The sequence below is a fragment of the Rhinatrema bivittatum genome, chromosome 8, assembly GCF_901001135.1.
Source record: "Rhinatrema bivittatum chromosome 8, aRhiBiv1.1, whole genome shotgun sequence".
NCBI lineage: Eukaryota > Metazoa > Chordata > Amphibia > Gymnophiona > Rhinatrematidae > Rhinatrema > Rhinatrema bivittatum.
This window is the reverse complement of record NC_042622.1, coordinates 148,131,838-148,155,597: the sequence shown is the minus strand read 5'-3', so window position 1 is coordinate 148,155,597 and position 23,760 is coordinate 148,131,838. Positions and strand designations below refer to the sequence as shown.

The following is a 23,760-nucleotide window of genomic DNA, read 5'->3' as shown; positions in this document are numbered from 1 at the left end:
AACATGAACACCTCTTATTGAACCCTCAGTATCACAGTGCTCACTGGGCGGCTAGTACGAAGGGCTCCCGTTATGCGGGGGTGGGTATCCTTGTAGCGAATTCATTGATACATGAGGTCCTGTTCAAGTTAGCTGATGAGAATGGTCGTTATTTGCTCCTTCATGTCCGTTTTGGTACTAGAGTTTTCACTTTTCTCAATGTATATTTTCCAAACACGGAGCAGGGGTCTTTTTTAAAGATCATCGATAAAGTCTTGCACCGCCATTTATTGGGGGATTTGATTATAGGGGGCGACTTTAATGCTATACGGGACTCCAAGCTAGACTCATCACATGGCAGTGTAACCCCCAGGGGCATGAGACAGGAGTGGGCAGCATTTTTGGAACGCTGGAGTCTCACTGATATTTGGCGCCAGCGCTACCCTAGATCACGCTCCTATACTTTCTTCTCTAAGCCCCACAATACGTACACCCGTATAGACTACCTATTTCTGCATGTCAACCTGCAAAATGTGGTTGGGCGTGTCGGAATCGACAGTGTCACCTGGTCGGACCATGCCCTTATCTGGCTGGAGATCCAATTTCGGGATCCAGACACAGGGTATAGGGCTTGGAGACTTAATGAAAGCCTGTTGACTGATAAGACCTTTGTGCGTAATGTAACTGCTCAGCTTCAATCATATTTTGAAACAAACCTCGTTGACAACCCGGCTGTAACCACGGTCTGGGAATGTTCCAAGGCTGTGGTAAGGGGTCTTTTCATAGCCAGGGCAGCTTTTTGCAATAGGGAAAGGGAAAAATCCCGCCAGCTTCTTACGGAGGAGTTGGAAGCGCTGACGCGACAGCATCAGTCATCCCTCTCTTTGACAGTTTATGGCAGGCTGCTCAAGGTAAGGGACGCACTGAGGGCCATTGATGACGCCGCTATTAGCCACTCTTTAAATCTTCTTAAACAACAGTATTACGAAGGCGGTAAAGCGGGCCGGTATTTAGCACGCAAATTGCGGGCGACCAGGGCTCAAACATTAATAGCTAAAGTGCGTACCCCCAAAGGGCAGCTTGTCACAGCGTCAGCGGACATTCGTAAGGCCTTTACAGACTTTTACGCTACTTTATACTCCCCAGGGAAGACGGTAGGGGGATCTAACATCCAGACATATCTAGATTCGGTTGTCTTGCCCTTGCTTACCCCTGAACAGGCCTGTATGCTGGACAAGCCTATTGCTTTACTTGAGGTTATGGCCGCTATTAAACTATTGAAAAAAGGAAAGGCCCCAGGGTTGGATGGTCTCTCAGAGGCCTACTATGAAACATTTCAGGAGACTCTTGCGGAGCCTATGGTGGACATGTTTAACTCCTTGCGGGAGGAGGGGCGGTTGGACAAACAGGCTAATACGGCTGGGATATCGGTCATTGCAAAACCGGGCCGAGATCCGGAATTGTGTGGCTCTTATAGGCCGATTTCCTTGATAAACCTGGATTTAAAAATTTTGGCTAGAATTCTAGCCGCGAGATTGAATCTTATACTGCCTGCCCTGGTTCACCCCGACCAAGTAGGGTTTGTCCCAGGACGCCTTGCTGCCGACAACGTACGTCGGATTGTAGACCTCATAGAATATGTCCCGCACGAGGGTATACCATCCGTCCTTTTGTCTCTGGATGCCGAAAAGGCGTTCGACCTTGTTCACTGGCCATTTTTGTTTGCCACGCTTGAAAAGATGGGGTTCGGGGCTTATTTTATACAATGGATTGAGAAATTGTATGACTCCCCCTTTGCTCGGGTAAAAGTCAATGGCAGTTATGGCGAGGCTTTCGCAATAGGGAGGGGAACGCGTCAGGGCTGTCCCCTGTCCCCGCTCTTATTTGCCCTTTTTTTGGAGCCGTTCGCATCACGTGTTCGTGATGCTATAGAGGTACAGGGGGTAGTTCATGGTCGCCATCAGTTTAAGATCTCATTGTTTGCAGACGATGTGATGTTCACTTTAACAGACCCTATGTCATCCTTACAGGGGGTGATGTCAGAACTGATATCTTTTAGTAATGTATCGGGTCTGCGTGTGAATTATGACAAATCTGAAATCCTTAATATTAATTTACCTGAGGTTGAGGCAGCTGAAATAGCGAAACATTTTCAGTTTAAGTGGGCGACAACCGCATTGAAATACCTAGGTGTCCGTATAGGCACTAGGGCCAGTCAATTGTTAGCCCTTAATTATACTCCACTAATTCACTCTCTACAGAAGGACATGGAGGGTTGGCAAAGGGGAACTTTTTCATGGTTAGGCCGTATAGCCATAGTTAAGATGAATGTTTTGCCCAGACTCTTATATTTTTTTACCACCATTCCCATCTTTCTTCCTTCGGCGCTCATAAAGAAATGGCAGAAACTCATCTTTGGGTTCATCTGGAGGCGACGCCCGCCTCGGGTGGGCAGGTCGACCCTATATTTATTTAAGGTGCAGGGGGGTCTTGGTGTGCCGAATCTTGAAAAATATTATGGTGCCGCACAGCTCAGAGCTCTAGTTATTATGCACAAGTCCACTGCGCTTCCGCAATGGGCCTTATTTGAACAATCTTGTCTTGGTCATCTTCCCCTTTCTGCTCTCCCCTGGCAGGCAAGGAGTACCTGGGGGGGGATCGACTATGTGCCTTTTGCCTTAGCGACCACTATGCAGGTGTGGTGTCGTTGGAAATTGTCCCTAGTAGGATCCGGAAAGTATACCCCGTTGACTCATATCTTTAGTAATGCTCTATCCGTCCACTATTGGGGGTGGCGTTGTCGCGCAATGGCAACATGCCGGGATTGTGCGTATCAAGGATGTTGTTCACGCAGCGACTATAAGGTCTAGTGCGGATTTGGGGACACATTATCATTTAGAGCAGGTTGACTTTTTACTGTATGCTAGTGTGTATTATGCTCTCAAGCACCAGCTTCGCTGTGGAGCTCTCCGACTCACCACAACATTATTTGAAACTATATGTCTCAATGCTCAATTTGTTAAAGGAATTATATCTAAGATATATGTTTTGTTAGCCAACAAAAAACCAGTTCTTTTCAGACAGCTACATTTATGGATGAAGGATTTTGACCACCAGTTCTCCGATCAGGACTGGGATTTGATTTTCCTCTCGGCGTTTAAATGTTCTATCTCGGCCAACATTCAGGAGAACTGCTACAAATTGTTGTATAGATGGCATTATTCTCCGAGCCAGATCCATCGATTCACACCCACTTCCTCTGACCAATGCTGGCGCGGCTGCGGAGGAGTGGGTACCTATTATCACATGTGGTGGCAATGCCCAAAGGTACAACTTTACTGGTCCTCAGTCATTGCGTGGGCCTCTACTTTTCTCCACTTGGATATACAAGCAGAGTCATGGCATGTCCTGCTCACTTTGCCTTTGGAGACATATAATAAAGACACACAGCGTTTTCTTCAGCAGCTTTTTATTGCGGCGAGACTGGAGCTCGCACTACATTGGAAGGACAAAACAACACCCTCCATAGCCATGTTACAGCGTAGAGTGCACCATACGTTCCAAATGGCCCGACTAACGGCCATACACTGGGATCGCCTCTCAGCTTTTTCAAAAATTTGGTCTCCATATCAGAATTGGCTAGACTCTCAACAATGACTTCTTCGTATCGCTCACCTCGAGATGTGCTTCTCCACTTTGACTTTAATTACCATCGTTCGTTACTATTAACTTGATTTATGTGTATCTGTTCTGACTGTCAGGGGGGGGGGGGGTGGGAGGTTTGGGTTTTCTTCGGGGGATTGTGGGGTATCCAAAATGTTTTGACAGAATACGCATTATGGGTCTTTGTGTTCGACCTGTCGATGTTGGTCCTCTGTATGCCCTGTCAATAAAATGTTTAAATTAAAAAAAAAAAAAAAAAAAAGAGGGTTAGCCTGCCCCCGGATGGGTCGGTTGATTGTCATTGTGGATTGCGGCCGGGACCAGAACCTGAGCCGGTTCTCCTCTTGCTGTGCTTAGCCTGAAAGGGCTGGTTCCTGGCCTGAGAACGAGGTGCTTGGTAGCGAGCCCTGTATGGGTTGAAGCGCTGAGAGTTTCTACCTCTGGATGGTCTAGAAAAAGAACGCTGGCTCCTCCTCGACCTGTCTTCTGGTAGACGAGGTAAGGATGGTAGAGGCACCCCATTTATTAGCCAATTTCTCGAGATCGTTGCCGAACAGTAGGATCCCTTAAAGGACATTCTGTGAGGTGCGTCTTGGAGGAAGAGTCGGGCCGCCCCAATTACGTAGCCAGAGCTGTCTCCTGGCTGCCACTGAGGATGACACTCCCTTGGCTGCCGTACGGACGAGGTCGGAGGCTGCGTCAGTGAGGAATGCGAGAGCTGATTCCATGTCTTCTCCAGGGGTGTTGTTTCTAGCTTGCGATAAACAGGAACGCGTCACCACGGTGCAGCAAGTCACGATTCGTAGGGACATGGCTGCTACCTCAAAGGCTTGTTTCAGAATGGTGTCCATGCGCCGGTCATGTGCATCCTTGAGGGCCGCTCCCCCTCAACCGGAATGGTGGTGCGCTTCACAATTGCGTTAACTCTGGCGTCTACCTTGGGGCACGCCAGCAGCTCCTTGGAAGCCGGGTCCAGAGGGTACATGCCTGACAAGGCCCGACCCCCTTTAAATGCGGCCTCCAGCGCCGTCCATTCCAGATCGATTAGCTGCTGTGCTGCCTGCAGGAGGGGAAAATGGTGAGCCGTTTGGCGCAGGCCCTCTAACAGGGGGTTCATTTTAGGGTTCCCTGGGGTGTCCTGGCCCGGAATAGCCAGTTCTGATAGGCATTGTGAGACCAGGCCTGGAAGATTCTCTTTCCGAAAGAAGCGTCTCATGGTCCGATAGGGTTCTATCTCCGAGGGAAGCTCTCCCTCCTCGGGGGGCTCCTCATCTTCCTCAGAGCAATCAGAATCCCCATACGTGGGGCTTCCGGGTGGCGAGTGGCCGTGCCTAGGTCTCGAGGGTACAGGGGCCGGATCATCCGGAACAGAAAAGGCCATTCGAGGAGCAGATTGCATCTGGACAAAGGCGTGGATCCCCTTGAATAATTCCACCCAGGAGAGCGAAGCCGGATCTGGCCTCATGGGCACCAGGTCTCTCGGGTTCCCTGGCTGCTCACTGCGGCCTGCTAAGTCCGGAGTGTTCCCTGAGGAACCGCTGCGCTGGGACCGGTCCTGCCTGGAACTCCCATGGCTTCCTCACATTGGGCACATAGTGAGTCTGCTTCCTCGCTCTGTGTGGCTCTGAGGTTGCATGCTGAGCAGAGGCTTAGAGCTCTTATGCCTGATTCTGGAGGTGCCGGCTCTGCGGGCGTATGCTCTCTTATGCTCCCTATTGCTTCGCAATATGTATCGCCTACTAATATGCGCTTGTCTTATGAGTGTGCGCTTATCAATCTGCGCTTAGCTGCATGCGCCTATAAACTGGCGTCTTATGGACGTGCGCCTAAGAACGTGCGCCTAACCAACGGCGTCTTATGAACGTGCGCCTACCAACGGCGCCTATGAACGTGCGCCTAACCTAGCGGCGTGCGCTTAGCCAGCCTGCGCCTATTAGCGACAGGCGCCTATCTCAGCGTGCGTACAGCAACGTGCGTCTAGGTGGCGAAGGCGAGTAGGCAGGGAAATGGAGACCTCCTTGGCGGGCTGCCACGTAGGCAGACCCCGCAAATCCTCACTTCCTCGGAGACCACAGTAAAGATGTACGCCTTACCTTGTGTCTTCGGCGCTTCCCGGCTACGACCCGGGCGGTCTCCGGCTGCGGGGGGAGAGGGTAAGTACCTTCACCGCCGCGCTCGAGGAAGTGCACCCGCTGCCTCTAGGCCGCGCCCGAACTCGTCTCGCTCGGGGGCCAAGTCCTCGCCGGGACCGAGGCTGCCTCTATGCCACGCCAGAGCCCTTCTCACTCGGGGGCTAGGTCCCTGCCGCGAGTCGGCCACCGGACCGAGGCTCCTACCTCAGAGGGACCACGGAAGTCAGCTCGGGAAACTCAACTGGGGGAGGGACAGACTGGTATCACCGCAGGAGTGCGGGGCTCGTCTTCAGTAGGTTTCTTCTAGGAATTTAGTCGTTTAGAATTTGGAAACACGCTCAGCGAGCGTGAGGTAGCTCCAAACTGCTTTGGAGACTGAAATTACTGAAGTGCTGCACTTCCTGTGGGGGTATATGTACCCGTGCTGACGTCAGATCCGTCTCCAACTGCTAGCACAAGCACACTATACCCACTTGTTTTGAGTCCATCTGCTACACGCTAGGAAAAAACCTTTTTTTTTTTTTTAAATAACTTAAATGAAAAGAACAGGCTCTCTTCAAAGAAAAAGAAAGTCTGCAAAAAATTAACTCCCAAACTACCTGACTAAAAAATAAACTACCACAGACTGCAGGGGGTTAGGAATGTCCACCTCTGCTGGGAGACAGAGAAATACTGATTGACTGCAGGTGGTGCTCCAGGGTATATGTCAGAGTCATTAGAATGTTTTCTCTGCCTCCCTCTGCTGGATTGGTGACATAACCCGGGGTCTGGACTGATCGTGGTACATACAGGGAACTTATATATACTGATTTTATCAGCTTTTTAAATGACTAAATTCTTAACCAAACCATTAATGTTTATTGTACTCTTGTCACAGCAAAAACAAATAGTTTCACCAAATATCAAGTCTGACAACTGATTCAAGTCTTAAGTGTTTTTAATCCAGCGTCTATATCAATATATTTCACCTATTGTCCAAGTTCTCATTTTAGTATGGTATCCAAAGCCCTGACAGGAGAACTGCTGGACACCTACTGTATTTATACAGTAAACGATGGCAGAAAAAGACCAATTTCCTAGTTTTGTTCATACCAGGTGCCAACATCTGGCAATGAAGAGAACTATGTTTGACTACTGGCCAAAAACATTGCTTAAAATTGGGAGATCAGTCTATTAATTAATATGCCAAGTGTACACTTACTATGAATATCATATGTTGTGCCTGGATCCAGCAGTATGTCTGGAGGGAGGATGATCAGTTCTTGTGACCACTCATTCAGAGGAAAGGGATCGCTCTCTGGAGAAGAAGGTGGGCCAGTTCTGTTTGTGTAGCTGCTCTCTGTCTGTGCACACAGGGCACAGCTGGGAGGTGTGAAGCCTGGCCCCCGTGGGAACAGGTCCTCCTCATTTCTCAAGTAGCTCCTCACTGCCCCACCATGGTGAAGGGGCCGGTCACGCAGCCATGCCCAGTGGGATGGATCCTTAGCCATGACCTGCCAAATGAGAGAATGAGTTGAAAAGGGACTGCCTCCATTCTTAGATCAGGAACTAGGTGAACCAGCAGGAAAGTGATGGGCAATTGACAAAGTTTTGGTGCACCCACTCACTAGCTGACTACTTAGTCCTGCAGTAATATAGCTTAGAGCAGAGCTTTCCAAACTGTGTGTCGGGACACGTTAGTGTGTCGCCTGCAGTGTGCAGGTGTGTCGCGCAAGCCCGGTCAACTCTGATGCGAGTTTGGGCTTTTTTTTTTTTCTAGAGATTCACTTTTTTTTTTTCAGTTTATGGGTTGCTTATTATTGGGTGATTTTTGCTGTCAATCGCGTTTTTTTGGGGGGCTTGGTGGGTGGAACGAGCCCAGCCATCCTTGCATTGGCTGCTGCTGCCGATGAGGCCTGGCCATGAGGAGTACTGACTGCAAGCAGCAGTGTCTGGTGATCATGGAAGGGAGTGAAGCACTTAACTGGCAACAATCAAAAAGATGAGGTACATGAGTGTGGGGGCCAGACATGTGCTGGGGAGAGAGAGATGAGTGAGTGGGGGGGCAAACGTGCTGGGGGGACAGACATGTGTTTGAGGGGGAGAGATATGAGTGTGTGGGGGCCAGACATGTGCTGGGGGGAGGAGAGAGATGAGTGTGTGGGGGATAGACAATTTGTTTTATTATTGTTTCTCATAAATTATAACAATAACATGAATCTTGGAATATATATTTTTAATATAAATTTAAGGTTTTCATGAGATAGGTTGTGTCGTGAAACATTTTATTTATGTATATATTTAAGGAAACATACATAAATTGTCAAAATATGTTTCGTTCGTTTAACCTTTAACCTCTGGTTTACTAGTAGACTGAATTACCGTGTCGTGAAATGTTTGTTTGTCTAAAAAGTGTGTCACCAACATGAAAAGTTTGGAAAGCTCTGGCTTAGAGCAATGACAACTACCAGTAAAGTATTTCTCCTGAGCTCAAGATTGCTCTAGTAAAGTATTTCTCCTGAGCTCAAGATTGCTCTGCTGAGACATCTTATTCTCTCCAAAACTTTTTAAGTTAAACTGTCATACTGGGTCAGACCAAGGGTCCAAACTCAGCATCCTCTTTCCAACAGTGTCCAATCCAGATTACAAGTACTTGGCATGCCAGTAATAGTGGCTATTCCCTAAATCAACTTGAATAGCAGCAGTTTATGGGCTTCTCTAGGAACCTGTCCAAACTTTTTAAACTCAGCTATACTAACTGCCTTAACCATATCCTCCAAAGAATTCCAGAGCTTAATTGTGTGTGGACTGAAAAATAATTCTCAGATTTGTTTCCAATGTGTTACTTGCTAGCTTCATGGAGTGTACTAGTCCTTGTATTATCTGAAAAAATGAATTTATTTATATTTACCAGTTATAGTCCTCTCCTAATTTTAAAGATCTCTATCATACCTCCTCAGCCATTTCTTCTCCAAGCTGAACAGCCCTAATCTCTTTAGCCTTTCCTCACAGGGGAGCAGTTCAATCCCTTTTATCATTTTGGACCCCCTTTCTCTAACTTTTCCAGTGCAACTGTATCTTTGAGATGTGGCTACCAGAATTGCACAATGCTCAAGGTGCAATCTCACATGGAGAAATACAGAGATATGACATTCTTTTTTTTTATTCACCATTCCTTTCCTAATTCCCAACATTTGTTTTTTTTACTCCTGCAGCACACTGAACAGATGACTTTAAAGTATTATCCACTATGATGCCTAGATCTTTTTCTTTAGTGGTAACTTCTAAAATGGAACCTAACCATGTAACTACAGCATGGGTTACTTTTCCCTATTTGTATCACTGCCCTTGTCCACATTAAATTTCATCTGCCATTAGGATGCCCAGTATTTCAGTTTCACAGGGTCTTCTTGCAATTTATCACTACCTACTTGTGATTTAACTCTGAATAATTGTGCCATCTGCACATATGATCACCTCACTTGTTCCTTTTTCCAGATCATTTATAAATATATTAAAGTACTGGTCCCAGAACAGATCTCACCATTTACCTTTTTCCAGTGAGAAAATGACCATTTAATCCTAAAGGAAAATTGGTTCTTACCTGCTAATTTTCGTTCCTGTAGTACCATGGATCAGTCCAGACTGCTGGGTTTTGCCTCCCTTCCAGCAGATGGAGACAGAGAAAAATTTAGAGCACAACCTCTCTTAACCTGGTGAGCCACCTGCTATTCCTCAGTATTTATTCATACCCATGCAAAGTCACTTTATAGATAAAATACTTATAGAAGTTAGGTTAATTCATCTCCCCAAACAAGCAAAGGGTAAAAACACAGAACTTTGAAAAAATAACCAAAAATCGGACGTAAATGAATAGGACAAACCTATACCTCTCTTCAGGAAAAGATTACAGAACATAGATCAGTTTGAGCGGACTCTTCTCCTACACCCTCCAACCCATTAGTGGGCGGGCGACTGGACTGATCCATGGTACTACAGGAACGAAAATTAGGAGGTAAGAACCAAAATTTTCCTCTCTCTGTAAGTACCCAGATCAGTGCAGACTGCTAGGATGTACCCAAGCTTCTTCTAAACAGGGTCAACACTGGCTCCAAAATGGCAAGCCTCTGCTTGCTATACATCTAAACAGTAGTGTCAAGCAAAAGTATACAAAGACTTCCAGGTAGCTGCCCTGCAGATTTCCTGCAGGGAGACCAATTGGCATTCTGCCCAGGAAGCTGCCTGTGCTAGAGTAGAATGAGCTTTCACTCTTTCTGGAACTGAACGACCATGACAGATATATGCTGATGCAATCGCCTCCTTTAACCAACTAGCAATAGTGGCCTTAGATGCCATCTGACCTTTCTTAGAGCCGTGCCATAAGACAAAGAGATGATCAGATACCTGAAAACCATTGGTAGGCTCCAAATAGTGTAGCAAAGCATCTAGACGCTTCAACTCTCTAGAATGAGAATCTGACAATTCCATATCCATAAAGGCCGGAAGCTCCCCCGACTGATTCAGGTGAAAGGTGGAGACCACTTTTGGCAAAAAAGATGGAACAGCTCGCAGCGAAATACCGGAATCAGAGATACGCAGAAAAGGTTCCCTACAGGACAGGGCCTGAAGCTCCGACACCCTCCAAACAGAATGCCACCAGAAAAACCACTTCAAAATAAGGTCTTTTAAGGTAGCTCTCCCAATAGGCTCGAAGGGTGCTTCACACAAAGCCCGGAGAACCAAGTTCAAATTCCAGGAAGGATATATCTGCCGGGTTGGTGGCCGCAGATGCTTTACTCTGCAAAGAAAGCGCTTGACATCCAGATGAGCTGCTAGAGAAGATCCCTGGATCCGGCCCCATAGACAGCCTAAAGCGGAGATCTGGGCTTTGAGGGAATTGAAGGATTACTCCTTCTGAAGACAGTCTTGCAGAAAAGAAAGGATGAAGGAAACTGAGGCCTTCCGAGGATCCACCCTCCGATACTCACACCAAGACTCAAAAACCTTCCAAACACGGACATAGGCCAGAGAGGTAGAAGTCTTTCGAGCTCTTAGTAGAGTGGAGATTACCTCCTCCCGATATCCTCTTTCGCAGCCTACGCCGTTCAAAAGCCAGGTCGCAAGACAAAAGCGAGCCGCCTGATCAAAAAACATGGGACCTTGTCGTAGAGATTCGGTAAATGACTCAACCTGAGTGGACCCTCCACACACAGGTTCATGAGATCCGCGAACCAAGGATGGCGTGGTCACTCCGGAGCCACGAGAATGACTCGGCCCGGATGAATCTCGATCCTTATTACTTTTCCCACCAGTGGCCATGGAGGAAACATACAGGAGCATGTTGCACGGCCAGGGAACTACCAGAGCATCGACCCCTTCCGCGCTGTAATCCCTTCTGCAACTGAAGATGCGAGACACCTTGGCATTTACGTGGGTCACCATGAGATCCATGTGAGGCTTGCCCTACTGGCGGGATATCCGCTGCATGGCTTCGTCTGACAGCTCCCAGGTCTAGCTGGTGGTGACTGAGGAAATCTGCTTGTATGTTGGAAGCCCCCGCAATGTGTGAGGCCGCCAACATTTGAAGATGGCATTCCGCACAGGTCATCAATAGATTCGTTTTGAGCGCCACAGGACGACTTCTTATTCCGCCTTTATATAGGCTACAGTCGTCGCTTTATCCGACAAGACTCGCACTGCCTGTTGACGCAGAATGGGGAGAAAACTCTCCAGAGCCAAGCAAACAGCCCATGTCTCGAGACGACTGATCGACCATGACAACTCTTCCTGAGACCACTGGCCCTGCACTGCCCGGTCCTGACACACTGCACCCCAGCTGGAAAAGCCAGCATTGATTGGTTACCACTATCCAGCAGGGTATTTCCAGGTCCACGCCCCGCTCCAAGTGCTGCTGCACTAGCCACCATGAGAGACTGGTCCTGGCCACATCCGTAAGTGGTAACGGGAGAAAGAACTCTTCCGATAGCGGGGTTCGAACGGGATAACAAGGCTGCTTACAGAGGCCTCATATGTGCGAAAGCCCACGGAACCAACTCTAAAGTCGAAGCCATGGAACCAAGGACCTGCAAGTATTCCCAGACTCTGGGCACGGAGGCACGCATTAGGGATTGCACTTGACCACACAATTTGATGATTCTGTCCTCTGAAAGAAAAACCTTGCCGACTTGCGTGTCAAAACGGGCTCCCAAAAACTCCAGAACCTGGGAGGGAACAAGATGACTCTTGGAGAGGTTGACCACCCAACCCAATGAGCGGAGCCGGGCTAAGACCATCTCCACAGCTTGCGAACATAGGGCTGCCGATTTCGCCCAAATGAGCCAGTCGTCCAGATACGAATGCACCAGAACTCTCTCCTTCCTCAGGGATGCCACCGCCACCACCACCACCATTACCTTGGTGAATGTCCACGGAGCTGTGGCAAGGCCAAATAGTAGGGCACAAAACTGGAAGTGCTGCCCCAGGATCATAAATCTGAGAAACTTCTGGTGGTCCCCATGGATGCCAATGTGAAGACAGGCCTCTGTCAGGTCGAGGGACACCAGGAATTCGCCCTTTCGCACCGCTGTGATGACCAAATGAACCGTCTTGGGGTATCTTGAGGGCAACATTGACCTTCTTCAAGTCTAGTATAGGGCAAAAGGTTCCCTCTTTCTTCAGGACGATGAAATAAATGGAGTAACGACCCTTCCTCTGCTCCACTGGAGGAATAGGTATGATAGCCCCCAGACTTTGGAGACGCTCCAAGGTCTAGCAAACAGCCAACTCCTTTGCTGGGGAGCCGCATGGGGACACTAGAAACAGACTGCAGACCGGACGAGCAAATTCTAACGCGTTGCCATGTTCTATCACACTGAGAACCCACCAGTCCGACGTGATATGGACCCACTCCTGGAGAAAAAGACAGCTGTCCCCCTATTACGGGATGCATGGAGTGGGCTGACCTTATTTCATTGTGAGGCCTTGCCTCCTGTGGCGGCCTTGTCCCGCCCTGTCCTGGGAGCGCACCGTCCACAGTAAGCTGAAGACCAGGACTGAAACCTCTGAGGTTTGCTTTTTGTCTGCATTCTGTGCCCTGCTCTGATGAAAATGCCGTTGTCCCCGAAAACGGAAGCAGGAAGAGAACATTTTCTGCTCTCGTGACTTGTCCCTCCAGTAACTTGTGTAGCTTATTTTTGCCTAAATTCTTGATCAGCTGCTCCAGATCATCCCCAAAATGAAGCCTCCCCTTAAAGGGAAGAACCCCCAATTGAGACTTGGAAGAGGCATCCAACCAACCAATTCCTCAGCCATAGAAGTCTCTGGGCTGACACTGCAGAGACCATCATTCGTGAGGATGAGCGAAGGAGGTCATAGAGGGCATCAGACCTAGAGGTGAAAACAGCCTCCAACCGCCGGCTCAAGATCTTTGGATTCTGCAACTGCTGAACCCAGCACATGCCTGCTCGAAGCATATAGCTGCTGCAAACTGCAGACCGAATGCCCAAGGCAGGAACCTCAAAAATCTTTTTGAGGTAGTCCTCAAGCTTGCGATCCTGCAGCGCTGCCGCACCCGCTACAGGAATAGTGGTTCTCTTAGTAACCACGGAAACTGAAGCGTCCCTCTTTAGGATTCCATAGCAACTCCAACACGTCCTCAGGCAATGGATACAGCTTGTCCATGGCCCAGCTAACCTTAAGGCCAGTTTCCGAGGAAATCCACTCCCAGAGTATCATCTGCCGTAACATCTCGTGCAGAGGGAAAAGTATGCGCCGGACCCCATAACCCGGCCAACACCCGGGTTCACTTTGACTGGACTGGGATCCGCGGGAAGGGTCCATGATATCCAGTTCAGCCAAAACATGAGGAATTAACAGCGCCAGTTTGTCTTTCTGAAACAGGCGGATCACCTTAGGGTCATCATCCTCCACTGGAGGGGCCTGATCTGCTGTGGCGCTGACATCCGGGTCATCCGAGGGATGGAGAGGGGCCACCGGCCCTGCCCCCTGGTCAGAGTCCCTCATGCCAGAGGCCTGAACCCGGCGAAAACGTATTGCCACTGGTGTCTCCCTCCTTTCGAGTGACCTTGGATGGAGGACCGGCAGGCCCTTGAGGGGGAAAAAGATCCCTCTTGTCACCCCCACTGGCCAGAAAGACCTGATGCATTAAGATAAACTGTGGGGAAAAAAGCCACAGGCCCCGAACTACCCTCCAACAGGTAAGAGAATTCATCAGGGAAGTCTCCACTTGCTCCATGGGCCGTCCCAGGGGTCGAATTGGCCAGAGAGAGGACGGAGGGAGATCCCCTCCCCTCCCCTCAGCACTCTGAGTTCAGCGGTGCAAAAGTACCCAGAATGGCTACCGTTCCCACGCTGGTCCCCCGGGGCCTCCTGCTCAGCGAGAAGCCTCCCAGCGCTGCTGCGATTTTCCCTGTCGCTGCACCTCCGGCGCTGTCCTCCCATCCAGAGAGGCACCGGCCACAGATATTGGATGCAGCTCGACTAGAGAGCCGTTCACTGCATTGGGTGCAGCAACCAGTTCGCAGCACCAAAAAGAAAAATGCTGAGAGAAAGCTGCCAGCTGGCCCGGGAATTGGTACAACTAAAAATACATTTCAGCTCCCGCCTGTAAAGAATTTTAAAACCTACTGCCACCATGGGGAAGCCCCAGCCAGGAACTCCCGGCACTGCTCTTCCTGTCACTAACTTTTTTTTTTTTTTTTTAACCAAAACTTTACTACAAAAATGCTTTTCTTGAAGAGTCCTGTGTGGTCAGTAGGAGGGAAGTGAGGGGGGAGGTAGCTGGACCACCAGCTTTCACTCTGCCGGCCGCAAGGGGAACAAAGCTCCTAATCCCTGCTCGCTCAAAGTATGCCTGTGACAAGGGGGAATAGTCCCACCAGGACCTCACAACCCCCTGGGAGACTCCTAGAAAACTTTCAATGACTATTTTTTCACTTGGATCAGACCCGCAGGTTTTGCACCACCTCCATCTGCTGGAGACAGAAATACTGAGGAGCAGCAAGTGGCTCATCAGGTTAAGAGAGGGCGCTCTCTAAGTTTCTCTGTCTCCATCTGCTGGAAGGGAGGCAAAACCCAGCAGCCTGGACTGATCCAGGTACATACGGGAATCTCTGTGGATTACAAACTGGTTAAAAGATGGGAAACAAAGGACATTGCCTCCTAACCCATGACAATTTTCTTAGTTTCATGTGGGACTCTGTCAAATGCCTTCTCGAAACCTAAATACACTAGATCTACTGGCTCACTTTTATCCACGTTTAGTAACCCATTTAAGAAAAGTAGCAGATCGGTGAGGCAAGACTTCTATTGGGTAAATCCATGATAGCTGTGTCCCATTAAACCATGTGTCTATTTGTTTTGTGATTTTTGTACTTTAGAAGAGAGTTTCCACAAATTTTCCTGGCACTGAAATCTGGCTCACTGGTCTACCACCCCTGGAGCCCTTTTTAAATATTGGGATTACAATGCCACTCTCCAGTCTTCAGGTACAACAGACAATTTTAATGATCTGTTACAAGTTACTAGTAAGAGATCTGAAATTTTAATTGGAGTTTTTTCAGACCCCTGGGATGTATACCATCTGGTCTGGGCAATTTGCTACTCTCCAGTTTGTCAGTCAATCTGCCCTACTAAATCTTCCAGGTTCATTGTGATTTGGTTCAGTTCATCTGAATAATCACCCTTGAAAACTGTTTCTGAAATGGGTACCTCCAACATCCTCATTAGTAAAACCAAAGCAAAGAATGTTGAGATTACTTACCTGATAATCTCCTTTTCCTTAGTGTATGCAGATGGACTCAAAACAAATGGGTATAGTGTGCTCGTGCTAGCAGTTGGAGACTGATCTGACGTCAGCACGGGTACATATACCCCTGCAGGAAGTGCAGCCATTCAGAAGTCTTCCTTGCAAAAGCTGTAGCTGACCGATCAATTAAATGAACAGGATTACCCTGACCGATTGATAGTAGCTGGAGACCGCCAGTGTTCTCAACTGGAAGGCGTCGACACCCGGCAGGGTGGATGGCCTATTATAAGAAAACATGGCTTACCGTGAGTCGGTGAATCCCCATGTATGCCGGCAGCCGGGCGGGATGCTGAGTCCATCTGCATACACTAAGGAAAAGGAGATTATCAGGTAAGTAATCTCAACATTTCCTAGCGTGTAGCAGATGGACTCAAAACAAATGGGATGTACAAAAGCCACTCCCGGACTGGGCGGGAGGCTGCCCGAGGACCGTTTAGGATTGCCTTCACAAATGCTGTGTCCTCCCTGGCCTGGACGTCCAGACGGTAGAATCTGGAGAAGGTATGGAGGGAGGACCACGTCGCCGCTTTACATATCTCTGCAGGAGACAGCAGCTTAGCTTCTGCCCAAGAGGCCGATTGTGCTCTGGTAGAATGAGCCTTGACCTGTAGAGGCAGTGGTTTTCCCGCCTCTATGTAGGCTGCCTTGATAACTTCTTTAATCCAGCAGGTGATGGTTGGCCGTGAGGCCGCTTCCCCTTGCTTCTTCCCGCTGTGCAGGACGAACAGGTGGTCCGTCTTTCGTACTGCTTCTGACATGTCCAGGTATCTGGACAGCAGTCTGCCGATGTCGAGATGGCGCAGCATTCGACCTTCCTCCGACTTCTTCAAACCTTCCGTGGTAGGCAAGGATATGGTTTGGTTGAGGTGAAAGTGAGAGACCACTTTGGGTAAAAAGGATGGAACTGTGCAAAGATGGATAGCCTCTGGAGTGATTCTGAGAAATGGATCACGACAGGATAGTGCTTGTAGCTCTGAGATGCGGCGTGCTGAACACACAGCCAGCAAGAACACCATCTTCAAGGTTAACAAACGGAGGGACAGGCCTCGAAGGGGCCTGAAGGCTGATCCCGCCAAAAATTCCAATACTAGGTTGAGATTCCACAAGGGCACTGGCCACTTCAGTGGCGGGCGAATGTGTTTGACTCCTTTCAGGAAACATGAGATGTCTGGGTGCTTGGCAATGGTGTTGTCGTCACTCCTGGGACCGTAGCAAGACAGTGCTGCTATCTGAACCTTGATGGAGCTGAGGGACAGACCCTTCTGAAGTCCATCTTGTAGGAAGTCCAAAATGATAGGAATCTTAGCGGCATGCGAATTGGTGCCGTGAGAGTCGCACCAGGCTTCAAAGACTCTCCAAATCCTGATATATGTTAGGGATGTGGAGAACTTGCATGCTCGGAGGAGTGTATCTATAACCGGCTCAGAGTATCCCCATTTTCTTCAGTCGAGCCCTCTCAATGGCCAGACCGTAAGAGAATTGAGCTGGATCCTCGTGGAGGATGGGACCTTGTCGCAGCAGGTCCCTGTAGGGAGGCAGAGGTAGAGGGTTCCCTGCCAGTAGTCTTCTCATGTCTGCGTACCAGGGTCTTCTTGGCCAGTCCGGGGCCACTAGAAGAACTAGGCCTCTGTGTCGCTGAATCCTGTGTACAATGGCGCCCAGCAGGGGCCATGGAGGAAAGGCGTACAGTAGGATCCCCTGAGGCCACGGCTGTACCAGGGCATCGATCCCCTGAGCCCGAGGATCCCACCTGCGGCTGAAATATCTGCTTTGGAGACGGAAATTACTGAATGGCTGCACTTCCTGCAGGGGTATATGTACCCGTGCTGACGTCAGATCCATCTCCAACTGCTAGCACGAGCACACTATACCCATTTGTTTTGAGTCCATCTGCTACACGCTAGGAAATTTAGTTTTTCTGCAATGACCTTATCTTCCCCTAAATGCCCTTTAATGCCTTGATCATCTAACACTCCAAATGACTGCCTCATAGGCTTCCTGCTTTGGATATATTTTAAAATGTTTGAGTCAGCTTCTTTTCAAATTCTCTCTTAGCTGGTCTTAACATTTAACTTGCTGATGCTTATTATTTATCCTATTTTCTTCAGATGAATCCTTCTTCCAGTATTTGAAGGACTTTTGGCTAAAATAGCCTTTTTACCATACTGGCAGTCATTTGACCTTCTTTCCACATTTTTTAATGCATGGAATACATTTGGACTGGGCTTCTAAGATGGTATTTTTAAAAAAGTGTCCATGTTTGCTGTACCTTTCAGTTTTTTCTATTTTCCTCATTTTATCAAAGACTCCATTTTGAAAGTTTAGTGCTAGTGCTGGAGATATACTCAATGTCCCCCTTCCAGTCATTAAGTCAAATTTGATCATGTTATGATCACATTGCAAAGTGGCCCTTCTACTGTTAACTCTCATACCAGATCCAGAGTTCCACTAAGAATTAGATCTAAATTGGCTCCCCTTTTAGTCTGATCCTATCTGCATGCTACCCCCAACATGGAGAACTGAAAAGTTCCCAGCTACTTTTAATGGTATGGCTGGTATCACCTGCCCGAGAGCTTGTTAAACTCACACCATATAGGACTATGTGCCATTAGAAAGCATATGCCAACTGACTCCCAAGTTGCAGAAGCTGGGCAGGAAACTCATACTGGCTTTGCTAGTCTTCTTTTCTTGGGGCGAGGAGAATAGTTTAAGACCCAATAAAGCTGTCCAGGTAAAGCAGCTTATCATACATGCTAGACCAGTCCAAAGAAGTGGGTTGTGTCCCCCATTGCCAGCAGATACACAAAAAAGCTCACAAAAAAAGAAAAAAAAAAAAGAAGTTGTAGCATGGCCTTTTCCCCTCAACTGCTTCCTAGTCTATGGTGCTGATTGGACTCAGAGGATAGAGCAATCATTTAGGACCTCCTGTCTCTTCCCCTTCCCTGCTTCCAGTATGCCTGTAAAAAGGACTATACATGTGAGGAAACATTCAAGGTGCGTTCAAAGAGACTTCATATGCATAATGGGAAATTGAGTCACTTATTTGTGGTTTGTATCTTACCACTTCGAGTGATTAAATATAAAAATATTTATAACAGGTCTTAGATGTGAATTTTTTAAGTGTTATGAATTTTATAAAATTTCCATATAGTTTATATACTTGGTGGTAAGTTCAAATATAAACCAAAGATCTTAGTTCTTCATATGAAAACATGCTGCCCAACACGATTCGTGTTTCAGAGGTTTTCCTTCCTCAGGGGTTTATATGATTGGTTTTTAAATCAAGAATTTCTGAAACAAAGTATTAAAACTAAAATGTCTTTGATAATCACAAGTGACATGACATGTCAATGGTTAGGGGTGTTTATCCTTGTTAAGCCAATGATATAAACAAGATCTCATTACTTCCTGCTGATATTTTTTAGTCACTATGAATGTGTCATTTCCCTCTATGCTAACTTCTCTCATGAAACATAGAAACATAGAAATGACGGCAGAAGACGACCAAATGACCCATCCAGTCTGCCCAGCAAGCTTCCCTCATTCTTCTCCCATACTTATCTGTTTCTCTTAGCTCTTGGTTCTAATTCCCTTCCACCCCCGCCATTAATGTAGAGAGCGGTGATGGAGCTGCATCCAAGTGAAATATCTAGCTTGATTAGTTAGAGGTAGTAGGGGTAGTAACCGCCGCAATAAGCAAGCTACACCCATGCTTATTTGTTTTTACCCAGATTATGTTATACAGCCCTTATTGGTTGTTTATCTTCTCCCCTGCCGTTGAAGCAGGGAGCTATGCTGGATATGCGTGAGGTATCAGTTTTTTTCTTCTCCCCTGCCGTTGAAGCAGAGAGCTATGCTGGATATGCATCGAAAGTGAAGTATCAGGCACATTTGGTTTGGGGTAGTAACCGCCGTAACAAGCCAGCTACTCCCCGCTTTGTGAGTGTGAATCCTTTTTTCTTCTCCCCTGCCGTTGAAGTTATGCTGGATATGCGTAAAGTATCAGTTTTTCTTTTCCCCTGCCGTTGAAGCAGAGAGCTATGCTGGAAATTCGTGATGTATCAGTCTTTCTCCCATGCCGTTGAAGCAGAGAGCCATGCTGGATATGCGTCGAGAGTGAAGTATCAGGTACATTTGGTTTGGGGTAGTAACCGCCGTAACAAGCCAGCTACTCCCCGCTTTGTGAGTGCGAACCCTTTTTTCTTCTCCCCTGCCCTTTAAGCAGAGAGCTCTGCTGGATGTGTGAAGTAACAGTTTTTCTTTTCCCCTGCTGTTGAAGCAGAGAACTATGCTGGATATGCATTGAAAGTGAAGTATAAGAATGGAGTGATCAAGCTAGTTGAAAGGCATCAGGAATAGAGGAAGGTGGAGGTAGTAATTTGGATATTTGGTTTGGGGTAGTAACCGCCGTAACAAGCCAGCTACTCCCGTCTTTGTGAGTGCAAATCCTTTTTTCCACATTTCCTCTTGCTGTTGAAGCTTAGAGTGATGTTGGAGTCACAGTAACCATGTGTATGTTTATTGAATAAGGGTATTGTCTCCAGGCAGTAGCCATCATTCTGGCGAGTCACCCACTCTTCATTGGCGGCCTCTTGACTTTATGGATCCACAGTGTTTATCCCACGCCCCTTTGAAGTCCTTCACAGTTCTGGTCTTCACCACTTCCTCCGGAAGGGCATTCCAGGCATCCACCACCCTCTCCGTGAAGAAATACTTCCTGACATTGGTTCTGAGATTGCACTTTAAACTATTCTATCACCTATGCAACATTTGCATCGCATTCCCATAAATTTTCTAATGGCTACAGCTCTGTTAGTATTGCAAAAAAAAAAAAAAAAAGTATTTAATTTAATGAGGTTTTTTTTTACATACAAACCCATGAAATAGCCATGGGTTCCTCAGCTGCTCCTTCCATTGCAAATTTAGTTATGGATACATTAGAACAAAAATTCATTTATAAATGCACTTGTTCACAACTTTGTGTAGGACATATTACAAGATCAATTAGAACACATCTTTGAGAACATCGTAGTAGACTTCACACAAGGAAATTGGATGCACCTATAGTTAAATGCTGCTTGTAACTAGAACATAGCTGGACCGTACTTGATGTAGTCATTCCCCCTAGTCAAGATCGAGACATTAAAGTGCAATTGAACTACAAAGAACAATGTTGGATTTTTAAATTATCTTCCAGCTCTCCACAGGCCATGAATGATAATAAAGAGTGGATGTTACTTGTTTAACTCAATCTCCTGGGTAAAGGATAATATGTTCCACTTTGTCAATTAAGCTGATTGGCTTTTTCAAATTCTGTTTCTTATTGGTGCCTTCATAGCCCAATCACATTGGGGCCGATGCAATAATGTTCATGGAAAGCGGATGCTGACTTTTCAGTGCCCGTTCTTAACTCACGCATGGCACCCGCAAGAGGGGTGTCATGCAATATGTAAATTAGAGGGTCGCGCTAGGAAGGAGGTGCTAGGGTCGCTTGCGCGACCTTAGCTAACGCGACTTGCTGCGGCTGCCGGTTTTTTGTTTTTTTTTTACTTTAAAAAAGAAGTACAGAAAAGCAGTTTTTTCTGCACTGTTACCTACACTCAGCTATTACTGTCTGCTCCAGGCAGTCGTTAATAGCTGAGCGATAAATGTGCGTCTCAGAAGCACATTTATCTTTTTGCATGCCGAGTGAATGAGTAATAGGCTCATCACATACAAATGCATGTGATGAGCCTATTGCATTAGGGGGTGGATTAGTGCCTATTTACCCTCGTCTGACTGTGGGTTATACAGTGGCCTCGGCTGAGCGCACTGATTTGCATCGGCCCCATTGTACATAGATAAGTAAAATGCCAGATCCTAGTGGGAAATGGTTTCAGCAGTTACTTCAAAAAATGCTAGCCAAACAAAGTCTGTTAATGTTACCAAGCTACGAAAGAACAAAAGCTTGTGTTAAGTACAATCTAATCTTATTTGTGATTAACAAGGACATTTCAGTTTTTATACTTTATTTCAGAAATTCTTGATTTAAAAAACAAATCATATAAGCCCCTGAGGAAAGAACCTCCAAAATACAAATAGTGTTGGGCAGCACGTCTTCAAATGAAGTACTAAGATAAGTGTCTTTGATGTATATTTGATGAACTTACCACCAAGTATATAGACTTTATATAGAAATTTATAAAATTCATAAAATTCACATCTAAAAGACCCGTGATTATAAATTTATGTGTATTTAATCACTCGAAGTGGTTGTAAGATACAAACCACAAATAAGTGAATCCATTTCCCACTATGCTTATGAGGTCTCTGAACACACGAACATTTTCCTCACATGTATGGCTATTTAAAATTTATAAGGATTCTTCTGCCATATCATTCATTTTTTCACCTGTTGTGTAAAAAGGAGGCACAGTGCCACAAATAAGTTGCTGTGACTCAGCATGTCAGCAGGTGCATTCTGCCTGGCTTGTTAGTAGGCAGGCTCTAGATGAGCAGATGTGAACTGCAGCAGGTCAACACCCTACCAAGAGCAAAACTTGGTAGGTTTCCCAGATGAAGTCCTGGCTCTTATGGTGGAAGGAAGTGCCATAGTGCACATGGAACAGGACTATGTTAGGGCTCCTATTCTAGACAGATCAGCAGACATTTTGTTGCTTTAATCAAAAGGAAAATTAGTTTCTTACCTGAAAATTTTCGTTCATGTAGTACCATGGATCTGTCCAGACTCCTGGGTTTTGCCCCCCCCCCCCCCCCCCTAGCAGATATCAAAACAAACGCCACCTATAAATAGGCTGGTGCCACCTACAGTCTGGTAGTATTACTCAATGTCAAAGCAGAATGGAAATCTCAAAACCATTATAACTATATATAGTAAAAGAAACAAACCGGTCCACTGAACCCTCCCAGGACCTGAACATTGAGAACCACTTGAGGACAAAATTCAGAACTCTGCCAATCTGAAATAAGATAATATGTAAGAACAGAGTGGACTCTCCCTTTCTCTCATGTCTGAGATGGGCGGGATTCTGGACTGATCCGTGGTACTACAGGAACGAAAATTCAGGTAAGAAACTAAATTTTCCTTTCCCTGTACGTACCCGGATCAGTCCAGACTCTTGGGATGTACCAGAGCTTCCTTAATTGGGATGGGATCTGGAGAGGCCCGCTCGAAGCACTCCCTCTCCAAATCCTCCCGCAACTGGAGCCTGAACAGCCAGTCTGTAATGTCTTGCAAAAGTATGCGAGGATTTCTACGTAGCCACCCTGCATATCTCCTGCGGTGATACCATCTGACACTCTGCCCAAGACGCCACTTGCGAACGAGTAGAGTGGGCACGCAGATCCATAGGAAGTGATCTACCCCGAAGGAGATAGGCCAAACTAATAGCCTCTTTTAGCCAACGAGCTATAGTAGTTTTGGATGCCTGCTGTCCTCATTTAGGACCGCTCCACAGCACAAAGAGATGGTCAAACACACAAAACTAATTGGTAACCTCTAGGTAACACAGCAAACCTCTGCTAACATCAAGCTTCCGCAAGTCACCAGCCAAAGGATCTGAATGGTCTAACTCCGGTGAAGGCCAGCAGATCAACCGATTCATTGACATGAAAAGAGGAAACCACTTTTGGCAAGAAAGACAGAACCATCCTTAAAGAAACTCCCGAATCCGAAATCCGCAAAAAGGGTTCCCTACATGAAAGTGCCTGGAGTTCCGACACCCTACGAGCCGATGTAATGGCCACCAGAAAAATCACCTTCAAGGTAAGAACTTTTAGAGTCTCTCTCTTCAAGGGCTCAAAAGGCACTGAATAAAGAGCAGTGAGGACTAAATTCAGACTCCATGACTGATAGGGATGCCGAAGTGAAGGACGCAAGTGTTTTGCTCCCTTAAGAAAACGAGCTACATCCGGATGTGCGGCTAACGCTACGCCCTGGACGGATCCACGCAAACAACCATAGAAACACAGAAATGACGGCAGAAGACGACCAAATGGCCCATACAGTCTGCCCAACAAGTTTCGCACTTTTTTTTTTCTCCTCTCTCATACTTATCTGTTACTCTTGGCTCTTAGTAACCTTTTGGATCTATTTCCCTTCCACCCCCACCATTAATGAAGAGAGCAGTGTTGGAACTGTATCTAAGTGAAATATCTAGCTTAATTAGTTAGGGGTAGTAA

General features: G+C 47.0%; 1 protein-coding gene across 8 annotated transcripts in view; it reads right to left on the bottom strand.

The window, feature by feature from the left end:
- Window positions 1–23,760, bottom strand: part of SPDYC (speedy/RINGO cell cycle regulator family member C) — a 276,726-nt gene that overhangs the window by 13,618 nt on the left and 239,348 nt on the right. For all 8 annotated transcript variants that reach the window (XM_029611412.1, XM_029611411.1, XM_029611406.1 and 5 more), the window contains one exon: window positions 6,976–7,267. In XM_029611412.1, coding sequence (XP_029467272.1) covers window positions 6,976–7,267 — 292 coding nt within the window. The remainder of the gene's footprint in view (window positions 1–6,975; window positions 7,268–23,760) is intronic.